The sequence below is a fragment of the Caloenas nicobarica genome, chromosome Z (genome assembly GCF_036013445.1).
Source record: "Caloenas nicobarica isolate bCalNic1 chromosome Z, bCalNic1.hap1, whole genome shotgun sequence".
In the NCBI taxonomy this organism is placed as follows: domain Eukaryota; kingdom Metazoa; phylum Chordata; class Aves; order Columbiformes; family Columbidae; genus Caloenas; species Caloenas nicobarica.
This window is the reverse complement of record NC_088284.1, coordinates 108,330,953-108,349,761: the sequence shown is the minus strand read 5'-3', so window position 1 is coordinate 108,349,761 and position 18,809 is coordinate 108,330,953. Positions and strand designations below refer to the sequence as shown.

The following is an 18,809-nucleotide window of genomic DNA, read 5'->3' as shown; positions in this document are numbered from 1 at the left end:
GGGGCCAGGCCCAACGTGCAGATGTTTGCTTTGGAAGTCACACATGCCTCCTTCAGACACAACAGGATGTCAATAGAACCATTAACATTCAATTGTAACATACTGGTGAGGCAGCCTGAACAAAAAGGTGATGAAAATTTCCTGCAGCACATGTTCCGGAGCACTTTTAAAGTGAAAAAAAGGAATTCTGTATGGTTATAGCCGATGGCTTCGCTGCCACCCAAAACGCTCAAGGGCTGTACAGCACCAACGGCCAGAGATCGGTCACTTCGTAACAAAATCATTTTTTCTTCAAACCACCACCCCAAATCTCCGGCCAGGTGGCTCAGCATTGATCTTAAAAACGTTTTGATGTAGGGAGTTAACACGTGGAGCTTTGCGATAACGTGCACACCATTTTCCCGTCAGGTCTCTGTGTCACTCCAGACTGGCCATGTCACCTCCCTTTGTCCCCTGCCACTCGCTGGGATTTTGGTGGTGGCCATTTTGTGCCATTTCTGTTCTTTTTGCTTCGCAAAAATGCCATTTTGAAACCTCTGTGAAGTGTGTATGTGAAACAAAAAATTAATTGGATCTCACACGCAGAGCACGGGCATTTTCTAGCCAAGCCTGGCCGAAGGATTCATTTCTTGTTAGGTTAACAAATAAGACAGATTTTTCCAACAAAATCACCACGCGGTTGAGTGAATAATTTTGAAACCACTTGGCTTAGCCCAAGAGGACATTTGGAAATAATTATCATCAATTTTGTTACTTATTCAAGCTGAAAAACCTCGATGATGACTTGCTCGAGTCATTTAAAAACAACAACCAAGACACCATTATATAAAGATTGGAATATGTTTAGGCAAACATAAATTACCGGCTTCATTACAGACTAACCCGGTGAAATTTTACAGCCTGTGCTACACAGGTCAGAACAAAATCTGACCTTGAAACCACTTAATCTATGAATCAGAACTAGGGATGAGCCAGTTAATCCCCCCAAAAAAACCAACAAAACCCACATATCCAGCTCCTTTTAAGGTTTGTATTGACATACATAAATATTTCTTTGACCTCACCCAGCAGCCAACAGCTCCATCAGAGCTCTAATGTAACCAGCCACACCGTGCACTGTAAAACCGTGCTGTGTGAGGCCGAAAAACGACTGACATCCAGATTCTTCCAGTGTCCTGAAGCGGATCTCGGCTGGGAGAAGCTCCCAAGCCCGCAGTACGACGGGGCTGGCATTGCTGTACGTGCCTAACGCGGGGTACGGTGTCGGGAGGGCTAGGAGGTGCTAACTGAGGAGGCTGGAGGCTGAGGAGGCAGCAGAGACCTGGCAGGAGGGAGGGGAGATCAGAACTGCACTTTTCAAGCCCGGTGAATAAAAGGAAAGCAACTCGCTCTGGAAACTGGGACGCGAACAGGGCAAGATGAACACGCGTTTGGAAATGAGGAGATGCCGAGGGGCACATAACGGAGTCAGAACGGCCTCGCCAGTGTAGTGAGCTCCAGGCACAGCTGGATGTCAGGGGCAATCAGAACCAACCCTCTGAACAGCTGGCTACTTGCCTAATTGCGCTAGAGAAAGCAGATGCATTTTGTCTCCGCTTTAAAAACACAAGCTTAGGCAGTACAAAAATGCAGCTCGCGGCCAATTACCTGTGATTTTTCCACTGACGCCGTGTGTTTGTCGCACATGGGGCTGATTTCCATCCCTCTTTCTCGCTCTTTGTCTCCCTGCTGGAAGAACTCCTCCATGATCCTGTCCGTCCACTGCCGGTACAGCTCCAGAGACTTTGTGGGATTACTCAAGTCCGCACAATGTACCATATTTCGGAGAACCTGCAATTACATTAATCAGAAAACCCATAAAATCAAATGGAAAAAGAGGATGGTTTCAAGATGTATCGGCTTGCTTAATTCAGAACATTTAACCACAAGACTTTGATTATGCAACAGCCTATAAAAATATTAACATCAGAACATCTCCGTATATGAGACGAGCTGCTATGGTCCGTTTCAGAAGTAAAACGTGCTGTGTGTTTTTCATACAACTCATTATTTTCACGGGGTGCAGTTGTGCCAATGTTAATTACATCATATAGGTTTGTTTTTGAATGCAGGTGCTTCCCACCATTCAAAATTTATTTCCATATGCTCTCAGACGGTTAAACGCTCCTACTTTACTAAATGAGTAATATCCCTTCCACACACACAAAAAATGTGCCTGACTAACTGTGGCCGCAAGGATTTCGGCAGCAACAGAGCGACCTGTTTTAACACCAGTGGTCTTACATAAAAATGTAAGGAGAGCCTTCCCATGAGACTGTTCTGAAGAAGCTGGCCATCAAAGTGGAGAGAAGATCGGGATGTTTCTTGTCCTACCAACTCTCTATCCCTGTTCCAGGATTGCTCTGTCATTTCTATAAATCAAGGATTAGATTATATAGGGAACAGACTGCACATCACTAATTTCAGCTCAGTGTGAGAGTTGTCTTGGGTGTGGAGTTACGAATTAAATTCTTGCTGTCTCGCACGACTTTTTTTGATGTGAGAAACAAATGGGAGAAGGCAGCGAGGAAATTCGGGAGCCCTCCAAAACTCAGCCTTAGAGATTAACTTCAGAAGAATGTGTGTGTTTGCAGTTTCATGCTTTAAGTGTTAAAAACATAATCCCCTTCACCTAAAATGTATGGGACCACCTTGTACCTCTTTGTGGCGCAGAACAGAAGAAAATGGTTGCTGAAAATTTAGGTCAGTAGCTTCCATATATGGCCCATTTAAAAGCCACAGTAAAAACAAGAGTGTGGTTTCTTCACTCCTGACCAAAATACCCCAAATCCAGGACACACGGCTGACGTACCTGTATTCTGTCCGTGTAGTTGTCCAGAAGGAGGACTCCCGAACTGGTCACCTTCTTGGTTTCCACCATAGTCTTCAGATCTGCTAACAGACTCATGTGCTTGGACATATCTGTTGCCAATACCTTTAGAGAAGTGAAAACAGGATCTCAGTACGGGCGACCACACAAAGAAACCAGTTTTTGGTCTCAGAAAGGGAGCGGTGTGTGCACAGTTCATACCATGTCGATCACCATCTTCCTGAGCGTCTGCCGCTGTTTCTTGGTCAGGTTCTGGAAGATGTCGCAGTGCTCCTCCTGGAGCAGTTTGAAACCCACGGCCAGGTGGTGGTTCTCCAAGACGGATTCGTCGTTGTACATCAGGGCTAGTTCGGAATCTAGCAAAACAACACCAAGATGTGACTCCAGCGTGGGAAATGTGTGATTTCAAAGAGCAAACGCTTGTCCTGGGTAGTGAAATGTTTATCTGTATGCAATAAATTGGGAAAAATTTTAATTTTTTGCTTCATGTGTGCCAAGAGCGTGTGGTTTTCTAATCTGAGCACATATGTACGTAATATAAACAGCCCTTTGCTCAGTCCTAACGAACAAAATAGCACTCGGTTGACTTAGCGACGGGCTTCAGAATCACTGACGACAGAAAGCATGAATCCTGCAAATGCACTTTCCAAAAAAGAACAATACCCATATTTTGGAATCAAGATACATACTTAGTCTGTTGCAGAACACAATATGAACCACAATATTTAGCTTTATCGTTGTCAATAGCAATAGCATTATTTATCTTACGTTAATGAAAAAATTTGCACTCAGGACTGGAAGAATTATTATGCGTTAACAAGTTGTAATATTCACAAGATTCATGGGCGCTTTGCAAATTGTACTACAATAGCTTTCTCTGATAGAAATTTCATTTTAATTACTGCTTTATTTCAAAATGTCTAACTAGTTTACTGCACAATATTTTGAGAAAGCAATTCAATCTGAAAGTCATAATTTCTGACCTCACTGTAATGGAAAATGTATTTCCATTAGTTTCCAAGTTTGCAGATGGAATTATTATTGTATTTGAAACAAAACTCACTTGTATTAATAAGAAATTGATTGGAGACCCCGGGGTGATCCACATCATGAATTGCAGCTGCAAAAATCGCAGCAAGGATTTCCAAATCAGTGAAGACAGCCTAGGAAGGAAAAAAAGGAATTTGTCAGAAAAGTCCTTATGTTTTATCTCTCAACAGTTCAAAAGGCTGATCCAGAGAAACAAATGGTGCTTTAAAATTAGTTTTCTGAGGACAAGACATTTACTCAGAAGGAAGGTCTACAAGCAGCATGTGCTCTTTAAGATGAAACCGAGATTCTGGGCAAAGCTGCTGCTGAAATTTCTTCATGGTGATTTCCCTGGCAGCAAACCGAGCCCTTGGAAGAGCAGGCAGCTGCTTTTTGCAAGTCTGAGGGTTACTGAATCAGCTTAAGGGGTTTTTTTATCAATGTTCACATAGGCAGCGCGATGTTTTTAAGCCGCCATCCCACATTAAAACACAAAGCACTTTGCTCAAACTAGGGAACTCACATCCAGCGCGGGGGTCGAGAGCAGAACGTGTGTGGACTGGGCAACGTCAGCGGCGTGGAGGCTGTTGTGGTAGGCGACGTCCGAGTGGTAGTGGTCTTCCAGCGTCATCATGTACGTGACAAAAGTGTCTGACGAGATCTTGAATGTTTTCAGCAGATCTCGCTCCTGTATAATAAACGGTACAAGCACACATGCATACATCAAATGAGGATGCCATACGGTAGAAGGCGACAAACCAGAAAGTAATTAGAAACTAAAATAGTGGTGTAAAAGAAGAGCAAATTTCATCAGAAAACCACTAACCTGAAATATAGCGTACATAATGCAGGTGAGAGGCCTGTTGTGGGAATACCTTGCAACGTTAAATATGTTGAGACCCCACTTGTTCAGATCTTCCAGTTCCTTTTGAAAGGACAAAAAGAGAACAGTTACAACACTTTTCAAGACAATTCTGCATTTATCACTCGCACCGTGTTTTTGCATTTTCAAAAAGCTTAAAAAGATGCAAATTCAATCTTCATTATGTAAGCGCACGAACACACGGACTTAATCAAGTACACGAACACAGAGTAACTGTGAAGGGCTGATGCCAAAGCACCTGCACAAGGAGACGACACTTCTCTGTGTGGCAGGGGAATTATTTGTGATGTGTGTTCCCACGTAGCAAGAAAAAACACCCCTAACAGGGACAAAGGCCCCACAGCCAGTTTACTGGATGTAGCCCTGTTAGGCTGTGTTAATTACTCTCCTCAGCTTTCGATACAGCTTTTCATCATTTTAGGGATATTTTCAATGAATTTATGGACATGAGAATATGCTGTTAGGGTCTGGTACTGTTAATTATAGCATTTGTAATGGCCACAGCTCATCAGGGATAGTGGTTCCAGTCCATCCCCTGCTTCCAGATAACACCGATTCTCCCAGAACTGCAAGAACCTGTCGTACCTTGGCCAGATGGTCTTCCTTTTCTGTTTTCACACCAAATCGTGAGATGCTGGTGTTGTTTAAGCTTGAACTATGCATTAATTTTTTCACTCCACTGATCTGTGTCATGAGCTGCTGTTTTTTCTTCTTCTCTCTGTCCTTCTGGGTGGGAGAAGGAATCTCCACATCATTCTGCTTGTCTGTAACAAATAACGGTGAAACGAGTCAACATCGTTTGCAGTGCGAGCACCCATCACATCCCCCCCCAAATCAACTCGTAGCTTTGCTGATAAAGTGGCTCTGCACACCAGTTCAAACCCAAGTGCTTCTGCTGGGAGCCTTCTCTAATTTTAGGACCGAACTGAACCAAAATCAAAACAAAAAAGGTCACATAACCAAGACGGAACCTTCCCACTGAGCGCTGCTGGGACACGAAGACCAGGCTGCTCCCATTGCAGCCAGTTTCAAGCTGTATTGCCTGGGGAAGCAGCTCATGCCCAGGAGCTCCAGGTTCTGCTTATGGTCAGATCTCAATTAATTTTTATTATGTATTTTCAGGAAAATAAAATATATATTCAAGCAACACATTTTTCCTCAATAAAGTATATAAGCATATCTTTTCACATTCACTCTATTGATATTTATTAGGGCCAAACTCACCTCCACACCCTCTGCTCTTAAAACACCAACCCAATAACGAATTGGTGTCACTGATTTAATTTATTAAAGGTTTGCCCTTTACAAATATAGAATAACATACAACACACAGGCCGTGTTTCTGTTGTCATGCACAGAGACAGCAAAAACATTGGGGCACGCTAAGGAGGCAGCTAGTGGGGCAAAACTTGGCTGTGGAGATGTGTTTAATAAAGAAATCTGTCCACATAAGCTACTTACTGCCTCTACAACTGATTTATTTGCTGCATTAAAATGGAGATACAGTGGCTCATTACTTTCATACTAAGTGTTTTTTCATGAACTGTTAGAAAAGGCAACTATAATCGCTTTGCACCTTTGTATCTCTGAGGACCTCTGGAGGGACGAGGCATCCAGGCATTAGTTACTTTTGCCTTGACTTAATTAAAAATCTCTGCAATAAGAAGGACCAGTGTGGCTGCAGCACGGCAATTAAGAAGGAAGCCATTATTCACAGCAACAGCCCAGCTGACATCAGTGGGTGTTTCCCTCGCGGGTTTTTGCTGGAAACCGGTGTCCTTGTGCTCAGTGACCGAACGGTGACCACAGGACTGGCACCATTCCTTGGTGCCTTCCTCAGCTCAGTTAATAAAGTCAAGAGACCGAAGGAAGCAATATGATCTGGGTTTAACATCTGTAAGTTACCCCAATCTTACAAACACTCTTCGGAGATAAATGATCCATTTTGTTCTATCCACACAGTTCTCTTTTTCTTTGTTTCAACTTCAGTTGTAAACTCCTGTTATCTTGCGCGTTCTTTTGATTTTTAACACAAATTTTAGGGGCAAAAAAATCTAATTCATAAAAATGCAACAGCATGACTTTCTGAAAAAAGCTTTAAGATCCTTCTAAAAGCTTTACTCATTTCTTTCTTATCTGAGCAACAAGGTTGCAACCTGGCCCAATCTGGAGAGCCTGAACTACTCAGGATTCACACGGCCCGAAGTGGTTGAGTGTCCCTCAAAGTGCCCCAAAACGGCGAGGACGCCACTGTCACAGAACACGGAGAAGCAGCAGAACAGGAATGAACAAGACTGTCTGTATCCAGGCTCCACTAACTTGAGTGTACGTGTAGTTTATTAGTTTTATCGTCAGTCCACATTAATTCATGTCCTGGATGTCACGATGAAGCTGAGCGATAAGACAGGGTGAGCGGATTCCCACAAAGCAACTCCAGACTTCCACGGTTTATTAATGATGTGATGTGTCCTAAATGCACGCGGTAGTTCCAGTTGCAACTGGCTATTGAAATCACTTTTAAATCCCTTAATGGAAATAATGGTGTGTCATAACAGTGAGTGCGTTCTGGGCCATCTTAACCGCAGGGCGCGAGTTCCCCACGAGCTCTGGCATCCCACGGACACTCAGCATTTGAAGCTGTTGGACTCAGACATACGTGTGTGAGGGTCCTCTGCTAAGCTTTGTTTTATATGCAAATGCTCACAAATTCTAAGCTGCTTAAAAACTCAGAAAATTATATTTTGCATAGCAAATATATTTTGTAAAGAGAGGGGGTGAATTCATGGCAGTAGTCCTATGAGCGCCAACAAAAAATGCAAAATATTCTCTTTATTCTGTCTTCAGTGCAAAATGAGCCAATACACACAAAGTAATATATAAAATCTCTGGGCTGAACGTGAAGGGTGAAGATGCAGCTGGAAGAGGCAGCAGTTGCAAAGATGAGAGAGAGTGTGCAGCTGGGCTTGTGTGACTTTGTCCTTTACGTAAGGTCAACACGAAAATCAAAAAATCAAATATTGCATAATGCAGCTCCCAATAACTCAATTCGATGCAAACAGAAAAATCTTTTGATTTGCAGAAGGAATTCTGCTGTGGGTAGACTTATTCAAACACTGCATTATTTCCCTCCCCATATCCATTTTGAAAGTGAAAAATCAAAACATTTAAATAATGCTCTGCCCCGAAGGAGAACTGGGTGCAAGGATCGACCAGTGGGTATTAGCCTGCTATTAATTGTTATTTTTGAGTCACCTTACCCAGGAAAGTGTTGGAGATGTACTCGGACACCTGGTTGCCAGAGCGGCTCATCTCAGAGAGGTGTGTCAGCTCCCGGTTCAGCATCCTCTTGAACTGCGAGGGGAAGAGAACACACACAAAGATGGCATTTTTCTGACTGCTTTTCCCAATTCACCCAGCTCGAACTGTAGCACAAGCAAGTCCGCAAAGAAGATGCTAAAATGAAAATTATGGAGTTATTTGGAACAGAGGCAGCGACATATGGTTTCATTCAGACGCTGTTCAGTGTCATCATGACTGGATATTTCTTTTCAGTACACTAAACTACAAAATTAATATCCTTTAAAGATGCATATTAGTTTTTACTGTAACAAATGAGAGAGAACATTTCAGGCAATCTCCCTGAAAGATCAAATTCTTGTATTGGTTTTAAATTTCACAGCCTATAACCTTCTCCTGTTCTTGAATTTTCTAAGTTCGCTCCATTTTGAATTATGCAAGTAAAAGACAATACTATATGTCCAGATCAGAACCGAGGAGAAATATGCCATAAAGCTAAAGATCTGCTTGGATCATTACAGTAAAATGTAGGATTCAAGCATTTCTTCACCCAGATATATGTGCAATGATTCTCCTCATTTTCTAATCACACATTTTCATTGCTGCATCATTTTATCCCGCAGCAGTGAATTCTCAAAGGATAAAAAAAATCTACATACATGTACGTTGCATGCATGCTACACAGATATGTTTATCTCTTGCCATACAGTACCCGTAAATAACCATTTTAAAAGCACGTTTTCCTTACAGAGGTTTTATCCAAGCAACACAGCACAAGCCCCAGTCATTTATAAGCCTTAAGGTTTTAAACCCACCTTAATGTAACCCCAAGACACAGATAACAAATAGTTTGCCTCAGGCATTTTGGAAAACTCCACGGCACCGTCCGCAAATCCTCCTGGAGAAATCGCCGGTCAGGCAGGAGAGCAGCTCCTCGGGCACACGGACACCCCCCTTCCCCACCACCACCACCAAAATCAGCGTTCAAAGGCGGCGATCCCCCAAAAACGTGGCGTTGCCTAATCCCAGACAAAGCCCGGCTTGGCACAGCATCCTTGCAGAGGGCTGAACGTGGGTGTATTTGCTCGCAGGAGAGAATAATGAAATCAGGGCTTGCACGAAGAAAGGAGAACTAATCCGAGGGGATTCAGCTGGAAGCACTTATGAATTATGAATCGTCCTGGTTGCCGGGGTGGCTGAGGGGGGTCCCCGCTCCGCATCGGCCTCGCTCAGCTGAGCCGCACGACAAAAAAATGATGCTGGTTTCTGAGGGGCTGCCAGCTTGAGTAACACAGCCATCTTTTTATAAGGAAGATTAAAATGGAGGAAACTGTGCATATTTAAATAAGTCAAAAGTAGGCAGTAGTCTCTTACTCCAGTTCTGCTTTTTTTTTTTTTAAATCCTCTTCATTACAGAGACTGAGGATTTTCAAAGCAGGTATTCATGTATGGATTTTTAAAAGCATAATTTTTGATATTTTCAGCGTGAACATAAATTTCTTCCCCTAAAGGGCAAAATGAGGCAATGTAGCAAAATGTACCTTTACAAACTGGTACCTTTTACCTTTCCAGTAAAAGGTATAAACTAGTGATAACCTTAAATCTGCAATGTCAGTCCACAATCACAGTGTAAGATTTTAATAAATTCTTTCTTACGAGAATATATTGACAATCTAAATTTTGAGATTCAATCATTATTTTTTACTTTAGACTGAAATGCAATCCCTTTATTAGGAAGCTATAGCTGTCCCTTTAGCACGGAATCAAAAGCAAAGCCCATTGCGCCGCGTGTGCGATACAGATCCCAGATGCCACTGCCACCGCTCCAGGACGTCCTTGGCGGGCGCCGGCTACAACACAAAAAGTGCAATCTTGGCTCTAAAATTTTTTCCTTTCTCCAGCTGCCTTGGTTAAACGTTATTTATTGGCCTCTCCTGGCATGATGTCACGAGGCTGTGATGTCGTGTGTGTCCCCGTGGGATACGGGCGAAGAGAGGGATGCGAAGGGTGTCATCTCGTGGGATACAGGCAGAAATGGGATGTGAAGGGTGTCGTCTCATAGGATACAGGCAGAAATGGGATGTGAAGGATACTGTCTCATAGGATACAGGCAGCAATGGGACATGAACAGTGTCATCTCATGGGATACAGGCAGCAATGGGATGTGAAGGGTGTTGTCTCGTGGGATACAGGCAGCAATGGGATGTGAAGGGTGTAGTCTCGTGGGATACAGGCAGCAATGGGATGTGAAGGATGCTGGATGCCCAGGAGGGCATCCCACAGCGCTGGGTCTCGAGCAGGGGCTCACAGGGTCTCCGCTAAACTTCGTGCCAACCAAAAGGCTTTTTGAAACTCGGAAGCGAAACCTTAGTGATGGAGAACGAGCAGCAGTAAGACTGAAAACCAAGCGAGAGAAAGCCCGTGGGAGGAGAGGAGAGCTCTGCCCCTTATCGTTCCTCACAGTGACGTATTTTCCCCGGTCACAAGCACCAGACACGTGAGCACTCCCCCAGACTGCCAGCGAAGCATGTGCTGAAACATTTCCCTGGATCGAGGCCTTTATCTTTCCAAGGAAAAACACCATAATCAGATGATCACACAAACGGCGACGTTGAATCAGTCGGGTTTTCTATACGATCACCCCTTTCAGACGAATAACCCCAAGTGGTGGACAAACATTTGAAAAAAAACCACCTTTACCTCACAACTGGTTTCAGAAGGTACAAAGGGGAGCTGCTGCCTTTTCCCAGAGGCACAGAGCAATTAAATGGCCTCCACAAGGTCACCCAAGCCATCTGCAGCAGAGATGAGGACAGATAAAAGACCTTGGGATCCTCATATCGGATCTTTAACAAGAGCTCCGTCCCCTTCGTCTCCTCCAAAAGCCTTAATCTTGCTCACTTTTCCAGACTTTTCATCAGTAACCTTTTATAAAGGCAGACAGCAGGATTACAGCTCTGCTGAAAGGAGCATCGGCGCCCAACCCAGCTGAGACACTCACGGTGCTGTGAGAACACCCACACGCTTTGCAAAAATTTATTGCAATTTACCATCCGAATGATGCTGGCACCTAAGCAGGGTTTATTTAATAACACGATACCCTTTTTAAAAACACCGCAGTTCAGCATGCTGACGGTGCGCTCAGTTATCGCAGTATCTTCACTGCTCCTGGAGGGTATTTGGGATTTTTCCGGAGCTTCCTTTGATGTGAGGATGCTCTGGAGCGACATCCGAGCTGCTTTGCCATTTGCCTGTGGGGAGAAGGCACGTTGCTGCTCCTCTGCACAGATCAATGCCTGATGTCATGTGCAAACCTCTGTAACGATCCCTTCATTAAATCGATGTGACAGCGAAGGGTAAAACAAACAGATTGCACGCTAGCATTGAGAAAATACCAACTGCTCTGCCATTAAGCAAACAGACGTGGTGCAGCTTCAAAGAGCCCGTGCGTGAGCGCAGTGCGGCCCTCGGCTCGGCAATTACGATAATGCCTATCAGCAACACGGGGACGTGTGCTGTTATTTTCACAATTAATGATCATCTCGGTGCCTTTTACGAAGGAAATAAGCACTGATAACCTCGCTGTACAAGACGGGAACTGAGGCACACGTAAGAATACGCGTGCGCACACGTGAGGATGCGCACGGGAGGGGATGCCCACCCTGACTTGAGCGGGTTTTACCTTAAAAAGAAGCAAAATCGGGAAACGGGCTTGGGGCTCCCTTCTCTCTACCCCCAACTCCGATAGCAGGACCACACAACACATTCGACTGATGAAAAGAGTGCAGATAACATAAATAAGATGAAGCCCCAAACCAAAGTTATGAATAAGCAGATACACATGGCGGTACAGCTGACCTTCCCAGCACGGCGCAGAGGTCTAAAACCATCTGGAGGGTTGTGTGAGAAAAAGGCATCGCATCGCCTGGAGTTTTCCTGTTTTGCATGCTCTGAAGTAACTGCAAAAGTCATCTGAACCAAATTAAGTCTCCCAGAAATCGAATCATTCTTTGATTACCAGCAGTGACTCTTTTTTTTTTTTTTTTTTGCGTATTCTCTGGTAAAGGGAATCACAGTTTCTTTCCAGCTTTGCAGGCGTGCGTGCGTGCGGTGATTTCCTTGATTACTGTTGGGAAAGTTCACTCGCAGTTCCCCTCTTGGCTGCTCACGTTCTCTGCACCGGCAGTTGCTTTATTTGCTTTTTTCATCCCCTCAGCTGCAGCGTGGGGCTCAGCGCTGGCCGGCACAGGGCTCCGCAAGGGGACACGACCGTGGGGACTTCTGCGGGCACGTGGTGGCATCGGCATCAAGCCCACGGCAGCTCCTTCACCCCAGCCTAATCACTCTGCAGGTGAAGCTTGCTTGCCTTTATTTTTGTGCAAAGGAAGACAATCTGGCCTAATTTATGATAGGATTTGCCAGGTTTAGGAGCCCAAACACGCTGGCTCCGGGGCCACCATGTGTGATATGAGGTGGAGTCCAGGGCAGCATCCAGCCACATGTGGGACATCTCCCCTGTGCTTCAGTGTGGAAAATCCCACCTTTTTGGGTCTTTATGGCAGAAACGATTCTCGTCCTTTCCTAGGCAGGAGCCACACACATTTCTTGGTCTTTCTAGCCGCACACCAGCTCCAGTGATAGTCCTGTAGTTATTCCTGTTCCTATTCCCCTTTGGAGTGCAGCATCAGAGGTGATCCTGGTGCTTCAGAGGGAGAATAAAGACAGGAAGATGTATCTGCTGCTGATGTAAATCCTTTGAAGTCAATTTATACCAGCTGAGGTTCCCCGAGGCCAAGAGTCCTTATGCAAAGAGGCTGCTTATAAAAGTTTTAGTCATTTGCAGGAGCTGAGGGCAATTTGGAGATAAAAGAGCTGCTGAGATGCTGCAGGGCTCAGGCCGGGAGTAACTGGGGAGAGTGGGGTCCCACCCCGCACTTTGATGGAGGAATCTTGGTGCAGATCTCCAATGTGTAAAAATGTTTATAAACTCTGTTCCCAGCGACCCACCCTTCTGACGCAAACGTTACATCCCTGGCTCTTCCACCGCTCCTAGAAATGCTCAGAACAAAAGGATTTGTGATCCGAGGGTTCCTTTTGCCTTTGATTTCCACGCAAAGGCAGCTGGGCTTATTCCTTCTCAGCTTAATTGCACCGGGTAAATTGCTGCAGATCCAGAAGCGTGATTAAACTTCGGTGTAACTCCACTCGTTTCAACAGCTCATCTCCCGGGAGCCAACACTCACCTGCCCGTGTGACGGAGCGGGGACGAGAGTCCAGCCGGAAATTATTTACACACAGGAGGGAAATTACTCATCTGTGTATACGGCAACCAGGTCAAACAGCAAATGTGTAATGCTTTTGTCTGGAGCTCCGGGCGCCCGAAGGGAATGGATGTGACACTCAGGCGCAACTGCGGGTTTTTGAAAAGATGAGATTGATCCCGTTGCCTGTGAGAAGCTGGAGGAAAGGTTTGTGAATCCCGAGCCCTCTCCTCCCGGCACGGACACCTCGCTCCTGGACTGCGCAGAGACACTGAGACCCTGAAGCAGACAAAACTCACGGATTTAGGGTTTTGCCTGAACACAGGTAGAGCAAAGTTCACAGGCTGCAACCCCAAATTTCATTTGTTGTTTTCTTAAAAAGTCTGCAAGTCCAAAGAGTTAAAATTCTTTGATTTCTAAGAGCGGTAACCCGATTGTTTATCTGTGCTTTCCTGATGTTACATAACTTACAGAAAGGTCCGTGTCGAACAAATTTGCAGCTGTCCCTGTTACTTCACAATTTCTATTGATTTTCCTTTTTAAGCACTCACACGAAGCATGATGGGAAGGTGCATGTAGATGTTTTACGAAAAATGACCCCATTTCATACTAATCTGTACTGAAGGAGAAAGTTTTCAGACATTTCAGTGCCTGGAGAAAAGTGGAATGGTTGCAGTCAACTACCAGTCATTAAAAACATCAAATGCTTTTGCAACTCTTTCTAGTTCTTGTTTCCTAAAACAATATAGTTTTTAATGCCCTAGCAACTATTTTTAATGAGATACAAAGTACTATTTGTTTTTTGGTTTTTTTTTTTTGTTTTCCCTTCAGCTTATTTTTAAACCAAAAAGTAAACACACGGTTATGAAATCTCCAATTTCACATCAAAGGAGAGTTGATTTATATATGTGTTCAAAGGAGGACTTGAAAGGAGTAACATCATGACCAACTTGTTGGCCTTATGTTATTAGAATAATTTAAAAATCCACAATGTAAATGTTGATAAACAAATAGCACGTTGCCGTAAATCAGCATGTGGCTGCTCATGAAAGCAATAATATGTATCTGATGTAGACAGAACAATATTCAGATTTTACCCGTGAAATTTAGCATTTCTGAAAGCAGCAGAACCTCCCTTGGGTGGGACGGATTTACGCAACACGGAGCTTAAAAAGCGATGAAGGGGAACCTGAAGCAGAGGTGTTATCACAGGTACATTTCCATCTCATTTCCAGAGAAATGAGACTCCCAATATGCAAATTGCAGAAAAATACCGGGAAGGAAAAACTCCCTATAGGATCCTGCCCAAGGAAAGCCCTGTAAATTAGCCCTGCTCAGAAACGATACTGAATTTCCTTATTTAAAAGCAAGCTTGGGGCATGTTACTCACTTGCTGGGAACTGGTGAGGCAGAAGAAAAACCCCCACCAGCTGGCGCTGGGGAATCGGTAAGGTCATGGAGAAACCAACCTCTTTACTTTCCTGAAAATGAATGTGTCATGTGTTTATCAGGTGTGCCCGCCTGGGTTTTTGTTGGAACAAGGAGAAAATGCCCGTGGGGCCAAACCTGCTCACGTCCTCCTCTGTCGGGCACTCCCGCAGCATCTCCGGCCCACGAATTCAAGTCCTGGTGTACCCAATATTCTCTTTGGTACCCAACAGCCCTTGGTTTAGATTTACATTTGTCTGGATTGACATAAAATATCGGGACTGAGAGAGTTCAAGATTTCACGCTGCGTGGTGTGACAAAGGACACGTTGTGTGTCTCCTCGTATGGCCCCGTCTGCAGCTTGGATTGAAACTTTGGGTTCCTTTGGAAGAGGCTCAGGTCGGTTTCTGCCTCATCCAAAATACTCTTCTTGTATTTAAGAATAGGTCTCTTCTAGCCAATTGATACATGCAACTATACGTGGAGTCTACAGGTCAGATGATGATATTTTGGATTAATTTCCTCACCAGTAAGCAGCAAAAACCGCCTGGCACCAAACCCCTTCACCTGGTAAAACTGTGAATGGCAAGAGCTCTTCATCAGACAGCAACTCCCCTTGGACCTGCTCTTTCTCCATTATCGAAAGGTGCATTTTGTAACATAAACCAAATTGCACAGTAAGGAGGAAGGACCACACAGACTGCAAGCTACAGGCCAGGGGAAACTCCTGAGATGGGCACCACGTCTCCCGGAGCAGCTGAGCGCAGCCTGGTGAGCATGCCCGCCGGGTTTTCATCCCAGCGCCGCTTTTATCCTTCACTCAAACGAGAGGCGAGTGAATAAAAGCAGAAATGAGCAAAAACACCTGTTCTGCAAAATCAGTTTTCTAGAGTTTTACCAGGTGGAAAAAGGTTTGTCGTGTTAACTGCAAAAGGAAAATCAGGAAGAGGAGCTGATGAGCACCAGCCCGTGCTGCAGGCTAGGAAGCAACGGCAAAATTAAAACCTACAGCAGCTTGTTTGTTGACATAAAAGTTGATTAAAGAAAGACCTGAGCAGCTGACAACATCTGTGGCCTCCGGAGCAGATAGCGCTCCAGGAGCCTGCAGATCTCAGACCAAAATCTTCTGTCAGTCACACCCATGCAAACCGCAGTGACGGTGCCAAAGGAAGCCAAACGACGACGTAAAGAGCGAGCCCGCAAACCAGAGCCTCCCCCGCCGCAGGCACCGCCAGGAGATGCTGGACATTCGGAGGAAATATGCCTGGGTTATATTCTCAATCTTCAGCAACAAACAAACAAACCAAAACCCGCAGAATAACGAATAAAAATAAGTGAGAGGGAAGAGTGTTTGTCATTTAACAAGAGCGCAGTGCAATTAAACATGGGATTTTTTAAATGTATGAAGCAGCAATTTCAATTTAATTTAAATTTGAGTCGGGCTCTGCAGTCATCATTTAGGCAAATCCAGCTGGGGTTTTACCTGAGTAGGAGAACAGGCTTTGGAAAATTCAAATAACTTTGTGCCCCGAGATGACTTTTCCGAGATGCCCATAATGAGAAAAACTCTGGTGACTTTTTATCAACAGAAGTCTGTCTGCTTCAGAAGACACAGGACGAAGTGTGAGTCCTGCTTAAGAAGTCAGTGTAGCTCTACAATACAGCATCCCACCAAAGAAAACACAGCAGTTGGTCCTGCCAAAATGAAACTGAGCCTAACACAAGCGCCAAAACCATACAGAAGGCAGTAATTAATGTAAATATATTTAAATGAAAAATCCTTCTCACGTAGAGATAGGCAAATGATTTGCAGAATAATTTTTATGTAGCATTTGCCCAGCTGTGCTAAACCAGCAGCAAGGTGAGGCACTTCTCATTTGTTTGCTTTAAACACACAGCAAAGGCTTTAATCAAAGGCATCTCTCCCATTAAGAGCTTTCAAACCAATACATCTCCACAACACGTTCTGCCTTTGATAACATGATATCTTTCAATTAAGTTTCACTTAGCGCAAATATTTAGATCACCAGCTGCCCCACCGAAACCTGTTGCTCTGCACCTGGATAAAAACCGAGGAGTTTGGAGTCAGGCTGTGGAAATCGGCCCGGTCCACAAAATCAGGGTCAGGATTAGGACTGCTCTGAGGATTAAATCCTGCTTTGGAACCCTCCACAGCCCACTCCCATTTTAAGTGATGCTTCTCCTCTGAGATCTCCTGTATCCCCAACATCCCCACTTCACTTCCAGGGAGGTCACTGCTCCAAACAGTTACTCACTCACTAGTCCTGCCCTCAAATCATGATTCATTTCGAACCTGCCTTTGAGCTATTATTTATTTAAGCCCCACCCTAATGTGTTATAACGTAGAAGTCTGAGAATGCAGAACTTTAAAACCCATCGCATCCAAGTACAGGCAGAAATGTTTCAAGGCCATGCTAGAAGGTCCTGGGCTTCGCCGTGTCCCGGAGGATGGCAGATCCCCAGAAAGGCTCCTGGGAAGATGGATTTGAAACAAAATTCGAACCCCAAAGTCTTCATCTCTGCTGTGGCTCTCTCAGTGTGTGCAGGCAGCACAGACGGTGCGTGGCCATGAGATCCGCTCTTCCCATCCCGCTGCCCACCAGTCCCAGGGGATGGGAGAGCATCTGCCACTCAAGGTCACTTTGCTCCAGGAGGGTCCCCACCGGTGGCACTGGCTCCTGACGTTGCACTGGCTCTTTACAGACAACGGTGCAGCTTTCCAGGGCTTCATCTATTAAATATTTGAACCATCTTAACTAAGATATCCAGAAACTGGCAGCCCAGAGGGCTTGTAAGAGCAAACTATTAAGATTGTTAAATAAGCCCACGTGTGGTCTCACTATTCCACCCCACCCTTATGACATATTTGATATAATCAGAATGATTTATTTAAGTTGCCAAAGAGCAAGGGGGGAAGAATAGGAGAGACACAGAGACATGGAATCACAGAATAGTTTGGGTTGCAGGGCCCTTCCCAGCTCCCCCAGTGCCCCCCCTGCCATGAGCAGGGACACCTGCACCAGCTCAGGTTGCTCAGAGCCCCGTCCAGCCTGGCCTGGGATGTCTCCAGGGATGGGGCATCCACCACCTCTCTGGGCACCCTGAGACAGTGTTCTACCACCCTTGTAAAAAATTTCTTCCTCATGTCTAGCCTGACTAGAGACAGCTACCTTAAAAGTTCATTTATGATAGCGATGAGAAGTGATACGCAGGAGATGACTCAGACCCAACTCCCCATGTCTTGAACATCCATGAGGAGCTTTGAGGGGTTTCCCAGTCTGGGCAGAGCCACCGTCCAGCGTCGGCTCCTCCTCACGCAGCAACTTCACTGGAACCTCATGTCCACCGCTCCCAAGTGTCCCTGCTAAAAAACCCGGCTTCTGCACCACGCGTAGCTTTGCCTTAAGAAATACAGTGCCCTGTCCTCTAGAACAAGGACATCCTCAACGCAAATCAAACGCCATCAGATAAAAGAAAGATCAAGTGAATATTCCCAGCCTCAGGTATAAACAGCTCCTACCGCAGTTCTCATCGAGCACAACGATCATCGAGCATCCTGCTCTGCAGACAGCAGCCGTATTGTCTACGAAACGGTTAACCACCACATGCCGACGTCAAACCCGACGCGGGCACCTCTGCAGGGACCAGCTCTGCAGGGACCGATGCTCGGAGCAATGCCAGGGCTGCTCTGACCGGCCACCACGTTCCTGAGAGCTCTCCCGGTCGCAGATCCCCGTTTCCGTAACGCAAGTCCCCCGGCGAGGGGAATACCGGCGTGCGGAGCTCAGTGATTCATCCCGGCTTGTAAAAACAGGAGACGTGGACGTCTCTTTGTTTCGCTGGCTGCTGCACAGGCGAACAAGACTCTCTTTGTGCGGCGCTCGGCTATTTTAAAGCATATTAAACAAAGGAAGTTACAGCAAAGGCAAGCGAAAGACTAAACAGCTCGGCACCACTTAAGCGAAACATCACGTACAAAGAGGACGAGGTTCGGGGCTGATGGACGGGCAGGAGATGGGAG

The 18,809-nt window shown here is 45.2% G+C and overlaps 1 protein-coding gene across 5 annotated transcripts in view; it reads right to left on the bottom strand.

Annotated features, from left to right (window-relative positions):
* Positions 1-18,809, bottom strand: part of PDE4B (phosphodiesterase 4B) — a 179,069-nt gene that overhangs the window by 3,259 nt on the left and 157,001 nt on the right. For all 5 annotated transcript variants that reach the window (XM_065655575.1, XM_065655576.1, XM_065655578.1 and 2 more), the window contains 8 exons: positions 8,039-8,132; positions 5,367-5,545; positions 4,725-4,823; positions 4,422-4,586; positions 3,933-4,032; positions 3,071-3,225; positions 2,852-2,974; positions 1,648-1,830 (listed from right to left, as the gene is read on the bottom strand). In XM_065655575.1, the coding sequence (XP_065511647.1) occupies positions 1,648-1,830; positions 2,852-2,974; positions 3,071-3,225; positions 3,933-4,032; positions 4,422-4,586; positions 4,725-4,823; positions 5,367-5,545; positions 8,039-8,132 (1,098 nt within the window). The remainder of the gene's footprint in view (positions 1-1,647; positions 1,831-2,851; positions 2,975-3,070; positions 3,226-3,932; positions 4,033-4,421; positions 4,587-4,724; positions 4,824-5,366; positions 5,546-8,038; positions 8,133-18,809) is intronic.